Source organism: Ceratotherium simum, chromosome 32 (assembly GCF_057802395.1).
Source record: "Ceratotherium simum simum isolate JZ-2026a chromosome 32, ASM5780239v1, whole genome shotgun sequence".
In the NCBI taxonomy this organism is placed as follows: domain Eukaryota; kingdom Metazoa; phylum Chordata; class Mammalia; order Perissodactyla; family Rhinocerotidae; genus Ceratotherium; species Ceratotherium simum.
The window spans coordinates 9,093,975-9,110,735 of record NC_141931.1 but is presented as its reverse complement, the minus strand read 5'-3'; the positions used below and the strand labels follow the sequence as shown (position 1 = coordinate 9,110,735).

The window sequence follows — 16,761 nt, the reverse complement described above, 5'->3', positions numbered from 1 at the left end:
CATTATATATCATATTTTAGAGAAAATTATCAATATAAATTTATGGTCTCAAAGATTTAGATACAGTATAGATCAAATCATGTCACTCCTGAAACCTTACTACATACAATTAGCTTAAAGGACAAATGTTGATATGTTTCTAGTACCAAAAAGAGTTACATAAATGGGTTTTTCTGGTGTATTTTTAAAATCATCTTACATCCAAAATAATGCATTACAAATACCTCGCCCAATACAATAACATTTTATTTTTCTGAATGTATGAAAATATAGTGAAACATTTCATAAAAATTAAAGCGTTCATAGCCTTAAACCCATTTTTAAACAAATAAACTTTCTGTTTCTTAACATTCTTAGTGTATTTAAGTGACACAAAAGCGTAATACATTCTGAAGCTCCACTCCTTTCACCTTCCTGACCTCATCTCCTACTACTCTTCCCCTTGCTCCTTCCTCTGCAGCCACACTGACCTTCTTGCTGTTCCTTAAACACCCCCACACGCTCCCACCCCAGGGCCTTTGCACAGGGTATTCCCTTGCCCGTAGCCCTCTTCCCCCAGATATCTGTGTGGCTTGCTCCTGGGACTCCTTCAAGTCTTTGCTCAAGTGAGGTGCTGACCATCCTTTTAAAACTGCAAACCCCTCCTCCCTGTACTCCCTATCCCCTGCTTTATTTTTTTCCATAGTACTTATCTCTTTCTAGTATGCTATAAACTTCTTTATTCTGTTTATTGACTGTCTCTCCCACCAGAAGTAAGCACCATGAGGGCACAATTATTGTGCTGTTTTATTCGTTGCTGTCCACTTAGCACTTAGAATAGTGTCTGACATATACTAAGCATCTCAATAAGTAGTTGTTGAATGAATGAGTGAACTCTGCGAGGCAAAAGGGATATAAAATTAATAGAGACAAGGGTGAGATGAAGACTGCTTAATGAATATCATTTTATATTGCTTTGGTTCTAAACTATGTGACTACATTACCAACATATTTTTAAATTAAATTAAGGAAACCATTGATGGTATGTAAAACTTTTATCCTTATTGTAGCAATTTTTTTGCTACCTGGGGTTAATAAAATCACTTTATGCCTTGCCTTCCATTTGGGATCTTGTTGTATTGGAAATCGTAAATTTTAGATTTTTTTTTGGTGGGGGGGGAGTGTGAAGACAAATACGTTTTATCTTATTGTAAATACACTGGAGACACAGAAATGATTAAAATGTGGTTCCTGCCCTCAAGGAGTTCAATGTCTAGTGGTCGGAACGACAAATATCTCAACGTTCTTTGTAATTATTAATGTATTCAGATTACCACTCATGCATATTCATATATATACATAAGATATTTCATTTTGAGTAACTAATTATAGACACTACAAAGTTATCTATTTATTATTTACTCTGTTGTTTAAAAAGGCAGCCATGTACCCTTTTTCTTCAGCCTAAATTCTGAATGAGAGATCACACAACAGACACTGAGATTAAAATTTCAGCTTTATTACTGATAAAAGCTAGTCTGGAGAAAACGGCTTAGGCTTGCAGATAAATAGGCATGATAATAGGTTGTGCCTAATTTGGAAACATTTATTCACCCAGTTGCTAGAACAGCAGTTATAACTACGGGCCTCTGCCATCTGGGCACACCCCGGTAAAACTAACGCATCAAGAAGCCGAAAACGTGTGTTATCGCTGGTCGGGCAGATTCCCAAAAGAGAAGTATTAATAGGATGAGCCACACATGTTTAGTTTCTTCTCCCAAATTCATCAAAGTGATGATTAACCCCTCTTTCCTCAGGGAGCAGTAAGCAGGGGCCAGAGAAGCACTATACCCTCTAATGAAGGGCCCCCCACCACAATGAACCACCAGAAGGCGAATAACTGATTTCCTTTAAAAGCATGAAAGGCCAAAGACTAAACCAGGGATGTCAAAGGAAGATGGCAATTTAAAAGAATTCCTGGTGCCTGCCCCTTCCCTGCTGTAATTCAAATCCTCTCCTGGGCCCAGGAGCTGCTGGGGCCTGAAGGAGGCGGGCGGGGCCCGGAGGGTCTGAGCGAGGCCGCAGACGCTCACTCCTGAGGTACAGCGTGGCTGAGCAGGGCAAAGACGTTAAGGGCCCTGCCTGTGTAAATGTTTGTGGAAGGAGCTAGTGGGCTCCCTGGTTTCCAAGAGGCTACAGGGGAACTTCTAAAACTCTCTACGCCAGAAGGTGGGAGAGAACCTGCCTCGGCTGCTGAGGAGAGCTGCGAGCAGAGAGGCAGCCTCCTGGAGGCCCAACAGGAAGCTCAAAACTGGCCTGCAGTACTCTGCTGGCCTGTTCAAGGTGCACCCCCACTTAGCTGGAGCTGAGCCCCAATAAAGAGGCAAAGGAACTGCTACTGGAGACAGAGAACAATACGAAAAAATGTAATAAGAACACTTAAGAAGAATAAACTAAACCTCATTAGACCTTTTGGAACTACAAAACATGATTTCAGACTAAGAAATTCAGTAGATGAATTGAGAGAGAAGACGGTTACTCTTGAGACTCAAATTGAGAGGCTTAGAACATCAGGTAAAAGAAACCCCACAAAACACTGAGCAAAAATACAAAGGAATGGAAAGCATAGAGAAAAAATAGGAGAATTGGAAATATATTGAGGATTCATAACATTCAAATCATGGGGAGCCAGAGCACAAAAAGAAAGGAATGGAAGAAAGGCAACACTTAATGAACAACAGCAGAGCTTTCCCTCACTGGCCTGTCAGTCACAGTCCCAGGCAGAGAAGCAGAACCACTGCTGGTGCTATGGAACAAGGGATTATGTTAGGAATGCGACCTTACATGACTGTGGCAGCTGGCTAAGAAGCACAGAGAATGCTGTTGCTTCTGCATCTGGTCTTGGGGCTCAAAGTGAGCCGAGAAGACAGGAAAGACAATCGGATGTGAAGCTGGAGACAGTGAAGACAAACTGGAACCTACACAGAGAAACTGAACCCCGCATCTAGAGCTCGAGCTCCCACGCTCAGCGGTGCAGGTGACCTGCAGGATGAGCTGGTGCCCTTCACCGCAGAGCAGCACACGCCCGGGCCCAGATTCAGAGAAGCTGAAGGAGGCCATCCAGAGGAGCTGAGGAGCTGTGGACTCGGCTATGTCCCCATGCCAACAAGATGAGCCGGCAGATTCACGAGACGGGTGAGCTGCAGCAGTGCCTGACCCTACACCAGCCTTCTGGGTGTAAACATGCTGCTGCTTCACTTCTGCCTTCCAGATCTTGTGAATTTCTCTTGCGGCCAAACTAACCCATAACTATATAGGGAAAGGCATTTTTGGACCAGTTTAGCTAAGCTGATTCTTCATAAGGCCACTATACTATATACGGCTATATGATTAAGTTCTGGCTAATGTGAAATGAGGGAAGTGATGTGTACAAATTCTGAAATGTATCCTTAAATAGCGAGGACTTGCCTCTTTTCTTCTTCTCCACGCTGCTACACAGAATACGGATGTTATAGATGGTGCCCCATCTCAGACCATGAGGACCATGGAGGGTGGGATGGAAAGCTGGAAGCAGTCTGGGACTCAGACAACCGGTCCCCATACCAGCACTGAATTACCAACCTGCATACTTTTATGTGAGAGAAATATACATGTCCATCTTGTTCAAGCTACTATTATTTTGGGTTTCTGTTACATGCAACAAAATCCATACTCTATCTAATATCCCTAATACCCTACATCTAGATTATCTGTCAGAGGAAAATAAAAATACTAATGGTTATGCAAGGATTCAGACAATATATCACCTATATACCCTGTGTGAGTGAAATACTTAAGAAAGTAATCAAGACAGAGACTTCAAGAGGGAACCAAGAAAAAAACAAGAGTGGTAAGCAGTGAAATGACTAGAAATTTGCGGGGGGGGAGGCAGGTACTGGGGAAGGGAGAAATGGAATACTAAGGGCAAAGACTCTTAAAGTAGAAGAGATATACTTCAAGAGAAAACCTACCAACAGCCTGAAATTCAAAACATTAAATTACCTTAGCAAAATCTAGCAGTTGGGTAATTAGAGGTAAAACATAAAAAAGCCTTCAAAAGGTCTCATTTTACTGAGATGGAGGGAAAAATAATGAGCAAATAGAATTTTAGTGAGGGAAAATATTTGGAAACTTGTTTTCATATAACAGTAGAGAAAGTGGCAGAAAAAGGAACATAATCACCAGTGTGTGTTGGGGGGATGGGAATACAGTAGTTTCCAAAACAATGGGAGCGGAAATGAATGAACCACTCAAATCAAAAAGATAAGGAAAGTGGGGGAGAAAAACATCAAGTAAAATAAAGATAAAGCACAATGTAAGATGGAAGGAATAAAATAAATCAATCATTATAATAAATGTGAACAGCCTACATACTTCTATTAAGACAGAAACCATCACATTGAGTTAAAACTTGGCTATATGTTTTGTTTGTTTTTACAAGAAACAAACTTTAAAACAAAGTGAAAAAGAAAGGTAAAAAATAAAGTGAGATTCAAGGCAAATCCAACAAAAAGAAAGCATGAATGGCAATATTAATATCAGATAAGTTGAAACTGAGAGTTAAAAGTGCTAATCAGGATAAAGGGGGTCATTATGTTGGGATAAAAGGCATGATTTTTGAAGGAAATATAAGTAAAAAACTTGTATGTACCAATAATACAATAGCAAAATATGTAAATTTCAAACAATTAGAAAAAATTACTTGATAAAAGTACAATTAAAGTGGGATATTTTTGTTGTTGTTGTTGTTGTTGTTTTTGTGAGGAGGATTGGCCCTGAGCTAACATCTGCCAATCCTCCTCTTTTTTTTTTTTTTCTTGCTGAGGAAGACTGGCCCTGGGCTAACATCCATGCCCATCTTCCTCCACTCTATATGGGACGCCGCCACAGCATGGCCCAACAAGCAGCGTGTGAGTGTGCACCCAGGATCCGAACCGGCGAAGCCCGGACCACCACAGTGGAGTGTGTGCACTCAACCCCTTGCGCCACAGGGCTGGCCCCTAAAGTGGGATATTTTAATACACATCTACTATGAATCACACTTATCTAATAGACAAAAAATAAATAGGGCCATAAAGGACTTGAATAATATACTGGATATACTCAATTTGATACAGTAAAACCTCGACTAGAGAGTATACATTTTTTTGTATGATCATAAAACATGTACAGAAGTTTATTATGTCCCTGGGCCATAAAGAAACCTTAATACATTTTGAATAGTAGATTTTACCAAACACATTCTTCGATCATAAAAATATGGACAAAATAAGCCCAACTACTTAGAAATTAAGAAACAGAGAGATAAATAACCCTTGGATCAAAAAAGAAGTAAACTAAAATTGCACAACACCTAAAATCAATAAAGAGGAAAACACTTTATCCTGATAACTATGGAAAAAAGCCAGAACTGTACTAGAGAAAAATAGATAGTTTGAAATGCCTTCATTATTAAAGATTAAATAATAAGATGGCTTTAAAAATGCTAGTTTCTTGCTTTTCAAAAAATGATCATTATACAACTATATTTCCACACAGATTTAATTAGCAGATTTAGGTTTTACTTACAGATGCTTTTGCCTGGGATCCAGTAGTGGGTTTAGAGCTTGTAACAACTTGTTTAAATTAAACATCCCAATATTGGCCTGATTTCCTATTTTATATCTTCTTTCATCATCAGATGTGTTTGGTACAAAATCTGTTTACAACAAAAATACTATCATTATTTACAGTGGGGACAATTATTATAAAGAGTTTCTTCATTTTTAAGTTTATCTTTTTTTTGTTCTTTTTGTGAGGAAGATCAGCCCTGAGCTAACATCTGCCAATCCTCCTCTTTTTATGCTAAGGAAGACTGGCTCTGGGCTAACATCCGTGCCCATCTTCCTCTACTTTATATGGGACGCCGCCACAGCATGGCTTGACAAGCGGTGCGTCAGTGCGCGCCCGGGATCTGAACCAGCAAACCCCGGGCCGCTGCAGCGGAGCGCGCACACTTAACCACTTGCGCCACCGGGCCGGCCCCTTTAAGTTTATCTTTAAACTTAATAAATTTATATTTACTAGATAAAAATCTTTCTGACATTAAACATTTAACTCAAAAGTAATATAAACACAATACCCACACACATGAAAACCTTTTAAAATATGAATATTTGCCTAACAGTGGATACATTTCTAACCTACAAGAATTTCCAGGTTATTACACACGCACTTCAAACTCCAACTCAAGTAGCCTGTGCTCCACAAAGCCTGCTCTGATCCCTCCAGTGGTAAGTACTGTATCATTGTTACCTCCGTTTTACAGATTAGTAAAGTGAGAGGTCAATGACTTGTCCAGGGGCACAGAGCCATTAAGAGTCAGATGTCAAACTCACATCCATGTCTGTCTGACAACACATTCCCTACTACCCTTCAGGTCATCTCTCTAATATGTAACTCCTCAACGGCAGAGACCACACAGGACTCATTTTTGTATCCCTATGGCACCTGGCAGATTGAGTACCACAGAAAATGACCATTTTATGAATGAACCCAATTCTTTATACTACCCCATCACTGTATTAGCTATAACAGTTTATCTAGAATAAACCTGTGATGATTTTTTAATGATATAAGGTATATGTGTGTGTGACTGTGTGCGTGTGTGTGTGTGTATATATATGTATACACACACACATAAATATACATACCTGGATTATAGGCCTCCATAAAACCAAAGGGACCATAGTCAATTGTAATGGATAACAAACTGAAGTTATCAGTATTACAAACACCTAAAACAACAACAAAAAATTCCAAAAACATGATAATAAAATAATAAAGCATCTTCTTTTTTTTTTTTTTTTTGCTGGGACAGATTCATCCTGAGCTAACAACATCTATTGCCAATCTTCCTCAATTTCTTTTTCTTTTTTCTCCCCAAAGCCCCAGTACAATGTTGTATATTCCAGTTATAAGTCCTAGTTCTTCTATGTGAGCCTCCACCACAGCATGGCCACTGACAGACGAACGGCGTGGTTCTGCGCCCGGGGAACCAAACCCAGGCTGCTGAAGCAGAGCATGCCGAACTTTAACCACTAGGCCATCAGGGCTGGCTCAGCATCTTTTTAACTGTATCAGATTATCTAGAATAGGAAAGGTCAGTGAAACGCATTTGTTTTAGAAATGAAACATCAAACTAGATTACCAATTGAAAGTTCAACTGGTGAAGTCAAATAGCTTAATATAAAATTAAAACTATATTTAAAAATTAAATTTAGCCTTTTGTTTTATACTCCTCCCTCCCAAGATTTCAAACACTACAGGAACAAAAGCCCCAAGAAATGAAACTTCCTCTTATTTATCCTCAATGTCTAGCATTTGTTTAAAAAACATAAGTTATTTGGAATGGAATCGAGACTAGTAAAGGAATACAATTAATTGATTTTCACAGGGTTGTGAAAACGTAAAAATATGGATATGTACCCCCATAACAGTCATTAGCTGCAGACAACTAGCAATGTGGGGCGGGCGTGTGACCTCCTAGGGGAGGGGGCCCATGGATGGGGACAGAGTGTGAGGTAGGAGGAAGCCACAGGATGGACACACCAGCTTAATACAGGCTAGCTGGGCAAGGAGGCAACAGCATCCAAAACAAAGAGTTTCAACCTTTTACAGAGCAAGATAGCCCTGTTTATCAAAATGTTAAATGTCCAGACTCTCTAACCCAATCATTCCACTTTTAGAACTTTATCCTCAAAAACTCACCTCCAAGAATTCAAAGGTCCAGTTGCATGGTGGTCACTGGAGCACAGTTCATAACAGCAAGAACTCTGAAACACCTGCCCGCTCCCTATCCCACCCCACCCCAAGTGAGACAGAGAGTCTGTGTGTGATAATTAAAGGAGATTTCAAGAGTTCTGCAATGTGGGATCCCCCTTTGGTGTTTCTCTAGAGACCCTGGTACATATCATTCAGTTATTCTTAGTTCAGGCAGATATTCCTTCCAACGCAGCGCCACGCAGAGAATGGCTTCAAACACACACAAGCCAGCCCCGCTGCTTTTACAGGCTACATATGAATATCACCGAAAAGAAGTCTATAAGTGGGGCTGGCCCGGTGAAGGAGTGGTTAAGTTCGCACGCTCTACTACGGCAGCCCAGGGTTCGCAGGTTTGGATCCTGGGCACAGACTTATGCACCACTTACCAAGCCATGCTGTGGCAGGCCTCCCACATAAAGCAGAGGAAGATGGACACAGATGTTAGCCCAGGGCCAATCTTCCTCAGCAAAAAGAGGAGGATTGGCGACAGATGTTAGCTCAGGGCTAATCTTCCTCATCAAAAAAAAAAAAAAAAAAGTGTAGAAGAATTGATATGAAATGGTTAACAATGATTATCCCGCAGAATGGAACTCACACTCACTTCTGTATATTTTAAATTCTTTTCCATAAGCATGTAGTGCTTTTCTAACTATGATTTTTAAAATAGCTTTAAAGAGATCTAAATATAATATATATTCACAAGGTTAAAAAGCCTTACAAGTAACAATATCCTCATCAAACTGAGGATGCCTATTCTATTTTGTCTATACTGTTCCATTCAAAACCATTTTATTTTTTTTTTTTAGATTTTATTTATTTTTTTTTTTTCCCCAAAGCCCCAGTAGATAGTTGTATGTCATAGCTGCACATCCTTCTAGCTGCTGTATGTGGGACGCGGCCTCAGCATGGCCGGAGAAGCGGTGCGTCCGTGCGCACCGGGATCCGAACCCGGGCCGCCAGGAGCAGAGCGCGCGCACCTAACTGCTAAGCCACGGGGCCGGCCCTCAAAACCATTTTAAACATGAGAAAATTGTTTCTCTGTTGCTAAAAAAAAAATTCACATATTATAAATGTTAAGAAGCTCATCAGGAGGAATATTTTGAAATACACAAAAAAGAAGTCTTCTGCTTCAACAAATTAATTCTACTTCCTCATCAGAAGAATGAAACATCAATAGATAACTTACCATGAGCAAAACCAACAGACATCCACAAGGCAATAAGTTGTGCTGTCTCAGATACCACAATAGAAAAAAAATCCTAAAATAAAATTTACAAACATGTCAGATTTTCAGTAATGTATACTCTTTTAGAATCTTCTGATAAGTCACAAGGAGAACATGGAAAGAATTCGAAGATGAGCCAAAAGATGACTAAAGGAATGGAAATTAGAACATGTAAGAAAAAAATGGAAGAAAGAGAATTATTCATCCAGAAATAATATATGAAAGGTTCAGACATAGTATATGACCAGGCTTCCTCCTGTCCAATAAGAAAAAGAAAAGCATTAGAATTTAGCACGAGGGAGTTAAATGTAAGCAAAGAGAGTTACTAAACTTTAAAATGAGTCACCAAGAAAAATAATGGAATTCCTTTCTCTGTGACTGTTGAAAGAATGAAAAATGGTTATGAAGATCAAAAAATTTCCACTAGACTAGAAAGCCACATCTTCCTATTATGTATTGTGTTTATTTGAGAACTACTACTATAGAAATATCTCTATATCTAATGTGTGAGAAAAGAATATACGTGACCAAGTTATATATGCTGCTCAAAAAATAATGTATATAGTCAGGATGCAGTACCACCTGTTATTTTTGTCTAGGTATCTCTCAATAAAACAGCTGTCTTATCTATGTCTTGTGTATGAAGTGGTTGATCTTACTTTCGTCTAACAAAATGTTCAAAGTGCTCTACATTTCCTTTCCTAACTGTAATTTTTTAAGTTCTAAGTTGTAACCACTAACGTTGGCAAGCTAGTGAGAGAAAACAGAGTAGTGCCCTTTCTCTTAAAACTTACCACGTATCTATTAGGTTCTTTGACATCCACTGAGGGGAAATGTTCCTGGATGATGAAGTCTAATAATGTCCTGGAGATAAAAAGGAGACAGCATCAGTGTTCCTCAGAATACAGTAGCAAGTATTCTATCACCTAAATCCACCCTTGACATTCGTGAAGTCATTTGATTCATGCTTAAAATTTTTTGAATTAAAATAAGATTTTATTCCCAAAATAGCCAGAGAGAAATATTTCCTCAATACCAATCAAAACTGGAAATGTGTTTCTAAGATAATATTAGATTCTATCTTATTATGTTAAAATTTAGCTTAGTTCAATAAACATCCATTGAGTACCTACAGGACCTGCTATATGCACTGCACCCTGTGCAAGGGCTAAGAAAAGAAATGACCAGACCCAGACCTCAAAGAGCATATAGTCTATTAGAGGAGAAGAACAAATGAGGACATCACGACATCACAGTATAATACATACACGCAATAATAGAAAAATGTAAAATGTATAAAAATAACAGAGCAGGGAATGATTACTTATCTGTGGAGGGTCACGTAAGGCTTCACAAACGAGGTAACCAAGAATCGGCCATTGTCTGAAGTTAAAATATTTAAGTTGTGTATGTATCATATTTTTTATTCCCTATTTTAACTGACTATTCTAGCTAGTCAACTAACCGCTAGTGTTTATTGCATTGTTAAGAGAGAATCCAGAAAAAAAAGGGGGTTGTAGATATGATTTGAAAATTATTAAAACCCAAACGAATAGGAGTGGATGAGAGTTTGTACATATATAGTTTTTTCAAATCATTTAATACTTTGAATAAGTGCCTATGTGTTAAGAACTGTTTCAGGCATTAGGGAAACAAAAAGGAACATATACATAGTGACGTTACCAGTGGAGGCATTTTAAGGATGAAGTGGTCACCGACATACATCAAATGTCAGAGAGAGAAGTGAAATATAACTGAAGTAGGACCACCAGATGGAACAATTTCAGTGACATGGTGAATCCAAGCAGAAGTGACCCAAAAAACAAATGGGAAGTTAGAAACAACGCCCAGTGAGAGTAGACAACTCGCTCAACAAGCCAGGAGACTCTGAGCTCAGTAAACGTGCTAAAGAAAGAGACTCAGAGGACAGTCATGACAGTGTGATGACTTCCCTTCTCTGCTTCCTCATTTCCCTCTTTTCTTTTCTCTCCATATTCTTCGCGGACCAGGTGTCTGGATTTACTAAGCTGATAACTACAATATAGGATTCCTATTCCAAATGATTCTAGTTTGTTTAAGAGAATTTTTTTCTTATATATTTCTAATGACTTTTTAAAACTCTATTACCTTAACAAATGGAAGCCCTAGGAGCAGGAAGAGGAGGAAGATGATTTCCTCTTAAAGGAGGAAATGTTTTTGTTTGAAGAAACGTCTTACTAAGTGTGCTTGAGGAAGATGGAATTTTGTGAGCACAGAGACCACAGGCATCAAGACATCCGAGAATGGTGGGCGCTGTTCTACATGACAAGAGGGGAAGAATCTATTGCCTTTGCTCTTTTGAAGCAACTCTTCGTCTGTCTTCCCTGCAGAAATCTTCAGTAAGATGCACTCTGTTCTTTTTTTTTTGCTGGGAAAGATTCACCCTGAGCTAACAACTGTTGCCAATCTTCCTCTTTTCTTTTTCCCCCTCCCCAAAGCCCCAGTACACAGTTGTATATTCTAGTTGTAGGTCCTTCTAGTTCATCTATGTGAGCCGCCGCCACAGCATGGCTACTGACAGACGAGTGGTGTGGTTCCACACCTGGGAACCGAACCTGGGCCGCCTAACCGGAGCATGCCAAATGTTAACCACTACGCTATCAGGGCTGGCTCCAAAGCACTCGGTTTTTAAATGTTTTGTGTAAATTTAGTCTGTTGTTTGGTTTCATCCTGTTCAAGGGGCTAAGTTTCACATTTGGGTCAACCCATTATGAAATGGGCATTACACACATCAAAACTGGAGTCCAGAAAAGAAGAGACATGAGACAGAGCACGCACCCTGGGAATCCCACAAACTGGAAGGGGAGCTTTGGACCTCTTGAGGCTGCAGAATTGGGGAGTTTGAGTCACTTCCACCCAGGTCTCTGAGTGGCATGGAGGCCCTCAGCTGCAACTGGGTTGCATACTAGATAAAAAATTCCTTGAGGAAAAGGTCTACTGGGTCTTACACTTCTTTTTTCAGCCCCCTAGAAAGCCCACATCATGTCAGGCACATAGAAAGTGTTAAAAATATTTACTAATTGAAATGTTTTGTTTTGTTTTGTTTTGTTTTTGTGAGGAAGATCAGCCCTGAGCTAACATCCAATGCCAACCCTCCTCTTTTTTTGCCGAGGAAGATTGGCCCTGGGCTAACATCTCTGCCCGTCTTCTTCTACTTTACATGAGACGCCGCCACAGCATGGCTTGACAAGCGGTGCGTCAGCATGCACCCGAGATCCAAACCTGCGAATCCTGGGCCACCAAAGCAGAGTGCGCACGTTTAACCACTTACGCCACTGGGCCAGCCCCATGAAATTTTTGGTTTCACTTATAAGAAAATCAAAAATATTTTAACTTCACAGCACAGAAATAAGCATTTTTTTCAACTGTCTTCTACCATTTAAAAAAAATGTCATTTTCTAACCTTAGTAAATCCAGTTCACCATCATGAGCCAAAATTTCTAACGATCCAAATCTAAACCATGATTTTGCAACACGCAGCACTACTGCACCTGAAAAAGAAACATTTATTTTAGCATAAACTATTTTAAACTATGCAAATATAGCATAATATGCTTTTCTTAAAAATGAAATTATTCTGGGCCAGCCTTGGTGGCCTAGTGGTTAAGTTCAGCATGCTCCACTTCGGTGGCCTGGGTTCAGTTCCCAGGCGCAGATCTACACCACGTGTCTGTCAGTGGCCATGCTGTGGTGGCAGCTGACATACAAAAAAAAAAAAAAGAGGAAGATTGGCAGCAGATGTTAGCTCAGGGTGAATCTTCCTTAGCAAAAAAAAAAAGCAAATTATTTTAATAAAAAAATACAGTAACTGAATTTATCGGAAAAACAACTAATTTACACACTAAAGAGTATCAAGGATTTTCTCTATTTCTTTAAGCTCAAATCAGCTAGAATGTTAGGAACCATAACACTTTCAGAAATACTGAGGCTCCAACTTAGCTAAAGGCTGTTCAGTTAAACCGTTACGCTCCAAACATCAGATTCCCACCGTCTCCTCAATTATGACCTTTTCCCTCTGCCTCGTCCTGATATCAGGAATTAGTGAATTATTTCTATGGCATAGGCCCTGCAAGTCTCTTCCATTTGTGTAACTAATTGAAAATTAACTTCAATTAATAAATGGGTGCACATGTTCTAACTTATGAATATACTGAAGAAATAAAGTGAATTTGTATTTTGTGTTTGTGTTTGCAGCCTTCTATTACCGCCTTTGTTTTGATTACAGACATTGGTAACACAATCAGTAAAGAGAATTCATGTGTCTGTCTTATAAGGAATACTGTACTTATGTGTGTTTCGACGTCAAGGTGAAGTCTATCCCAGGGGACGAAAGCTCCTGCTCTGCCGGTGATGTCCTTCAATAAAATACCACACCGACTGCTACCTCCCAGCCTTTGTGCTATTCTCCCCTGCTCCACACGCTCCACTCCCTCTGCTCCCTGTCCTAAAATGCTTTCTAATCTTATGCTCAAGACCAGAGCCTCATCCTCCAAATGGCTACACTGATCCCCCTTTTACCGACCTCAGACTTTTTATCATTCATTTGTTCCATGTATTTAAGCCTTTTCTCTATGAAGACCGAGTTTCTCAAGACCAGGGACTATGATATATACTTACTACTCCTGGATCCCCCAGAGATTTGTTCAGTGGTAGGCACAGAAAAGGGCCAATTAGTATTTTCTGGGTTAACTGAATTATCCATATAGTCAGGACTTATTCACAATACTAATCTGAATATTTATTTTCATGTGGGTTTTTTTTTGAGCAATAAAAATGTAGTCACTTAGGAAAAGTATAAGAGCTCAATAAATTATTCTAAATGTTTACTTAGCGAATAGCCATTGAAACACTGAATGTTAGCAATGAAAGACACAGGAGGTATAATCTAATCTAACCCCCTCATTTTAGCTGGAGAAACAGAGGGCCAGAATGTGGCTTGCCCAAAGTCACAAATCATTTCCCGCAGAGCCAGTTCTAGGTTTCACGTATTCTTTCTGCTTGTCCAGCACTTTTCTCACTGAACCACAGTCGCTGCTGGGCAAATATTAAGGTACAAGCACAATCGAAATATCTGTATAGGGCCGGCCCCGTGGCTTAGTGGTTAAGTGCGCGCGCTCCACTGCTGGCGGCCCGGGTTCGGATCCCGGGCGTGCACCAACGCACCGCTTCTCTGGCCATGCTGAGGCCGCGTCTCACATACAGCAACTAGAAGGATGTGCAACTACGACATACAACTATCTACTGGGGCTTTGGGGAAAAAGAAACAAATAAATAAACTTATAAAAAAAAAAAAAAAGAAATATCTGTATATATGTGAAGACTTAGATGTGAATTCTATTAATGGCTTAAAAAGGAGAAATACTGGGGATCGTTTGAAACCATTAAGATTGTGGTCTGGAATTCGGATTAACAATATACAGTATATAAGTCATAGCCACAAAAGTAAGTAGTGTTGTACCCGTCATATTAACCATCTGTGATTGGAATCTCATTTCCAAACACCATAAACAAAAAGACCTAAATAGTTGTTATAGGCCCATGTGCAATAGTATCCATTTTATCCAGACTAAATTAAAGGGGAGAGACAGAGGCCATAAAGATAAATAACCCTTAATTTCTTTAAGCATGAATACCTTGGGGGGATTTTTTTTTATGAAAATCTTATCAAAACTTATTATATACACTAAGTATAAAGAACATAAAATGTGCTCTTGCTAAATGACTGTGAACACCAGTAAAAACACTGCCCCATGATATAGTGATGCCCACAGGACCCAATAAAGCCTGTAGAGATGTCAGCAGTTTTCAATATCTCTGCTTTTTAAGCAGTTATATATGTTTATTATTGATTTTCAGGTCACCTCCCTCCCCAGAGATTGAGTCGAGTTTCTCTCACTCCTCTTTTTGGTGCTCTACAGCACACTTTCTGATCCTCTTTCTAATTTTTTATTTCTAACCTACTAAAGGCTGAGGAAGAAGCTAATTGAACTTATTGGAAGTAAACACGAAGAGCGATCAGGCTCTGAGGAAAGGTCTGAGGGGTCTCCTGGGAAGAAAATGGGTGAGCTTTCATGTACTGGCTTTGTAACATGTCACTGGCTGTCCACAAACATTTTTTGCTCCCTTCCCAGATGTGTGCTGTTTAAAATGGATGGATTAGTGATGTATGGATGTGGGAAAGAATATTGTATAATATCATAATGCTGAAATTACACCTTGAAGAACCACGGGTCACTTTTTAAGAAAACTGTAAAGATGTCCAGTATCTGTTATTCTTTAAGAACTTAGGCTAATTTTACGTAAGTACTCTAAAAACGGTTATTACCTCGTTCTTGCACGATGTTTCCATTGTAGAACTGATCTCGCCATACTCCATCATCACTTACAACCAGACTGAAACACAACAGAGTCAAACAATTAAAAGTTACACTTATTCAACTGCTAGCAAGCTATCAAGAAGTACCTAAAACTATAAGAAACGATGAGAAATCATGCTCTCAGAGATCTATCTGCTCCATTTCCTGACATGTTTCTGAAGATAACAGGATGCAGTCCTGAAAGTCAGCTTCAAGGAAAGAGGAATTACCTCGCAGCTCTGCTGGTTGGAATCCCAAGATAGTGCATAGCCTCACTACACAAAAATTCTCTCACTGAGGAGCGAAGTACAGCTCTGCCATCACCATCTCTATGGGTGATAAGATCAAAAAGATTTTCAGTCATTAAGATAACATCAATTTTTATTTAGATCACTAAAAAAAAAAAAATCAAACTGTACCGAGAGTATGGGGTCTTTCCTGAGCCTTTTAATTGGAGCTCCCACTTTTCACCCTGCCTTCAAAAGAATGTAAGTATTAGAAGATTCGTGTTAATATTTAGCAGAAAAGCTATTATACAGGAAAACACGTGGTACCTGTTCATGTAAATTCCGATAAGATGGGCTCTTCCATCTCCAAGCTGGTCTGCCCATATCCCAAACTAAAGGGGAAAAAAGAAAATTATTCATGTGTATTAACCTTTAAAGCTTTTATAGTAATTTTATAGCCAAAGTTATTTTGTCAAAATTGAGAATAGGGTATTGCATTTTTGGGATTATAATCAACAACTCAAATAAAGGTGAAAATAAAATTCAATCAATAAAACAAGTGAAATTCATTTTAAAAATATAAATTTAAGACGTAATCAATTTCTTCATCATCTTATAGCTGAGCTCAAGTTTGTTAGGTATAGAATACTTAGAACCGATCTGTTTAGTTCTAGAATATGAACTAGGAACAGTTTATTAGTAGAAAATTTGCCTATATTATACACATGCCATAGAAAATCACAAACATACTTGTACCTGAAAAAATTGCTTTTGAACTTGCATGATTAACTGTTGCCAAGCTTTTCTGTTAAAACCTGTCTGCGGTTGTTCAACTCCCAGCTCTGCCGCTTACTAGCTGTGGAAATTTGTTTGAGTTACTTCATCTCACTGAGACCAACCTTTCATTTCTGTAAAACGGGATAATGCTTGCCAGGTTGTTGTAAGAAGGAATGCTAATATATGCAAAATGCCTTGTACTACGTCTGACATACGCAAGTGCTCAAAAGATGGTAATTATTATTATTGCCAACAATTATTTGCTAACTTAGACATCACTCCATTCTCCATATAGATGTTACTTCCACCAGAAAGT

The 16,761-nt window shown here is 39.1% G+C and overlaps 1 protein-coding gene across 4 annotated transcripts in view; it reads right to left on the bottom strand.

Moving 5' to 3' along the window:
- LOC101395405 (uncharacterized) overlaps positions 1-16,761 on the bottom strand; it is a 37,860-nt gene that overhangs the window by 12,834 nt on the left and 8,265 nt on the right. For all 4 annotated transcript variants that reach the window (XM_014783587.2, XM_087420683.1, XM_087420684.1 and 1 more), the window contains 9 exons: positions 15,996-16,060; positions 15,861-15,917; positions 15,672-15,770; positions 15,411-15,478; positions 12,489-12,576; positions 9,841-9,910; positions 9,008-9,080; positions 6,711-6,794; positions 5,587-5,716 (listed from right to left, as the gene is read on the bottom strand). In XM_014783587.2, coding sequence (XP_014639073.1) covers positions 5,587-5,716; positions 6,711-6,794; positions 9,008-9,080; positions 9,841-9,910; positions 12,489-12,576; positions 15,411-15,478; positions 15,672-15,770; positions 15,861-15,917; positions 15,996-16,060 — 734 coding nt within the window. The remainder of the gene's footprint in view (positions 1-5,586; positions 5,717-6,710; positions 6,795-9,007; positions 9,081-9,840; positions 9,911-12,488; positions 12,577-15,410; positions 15,479-15,671; positions 15,771-15,860; positions 15,918-15,995; positions 16,061-16,761) is intronic.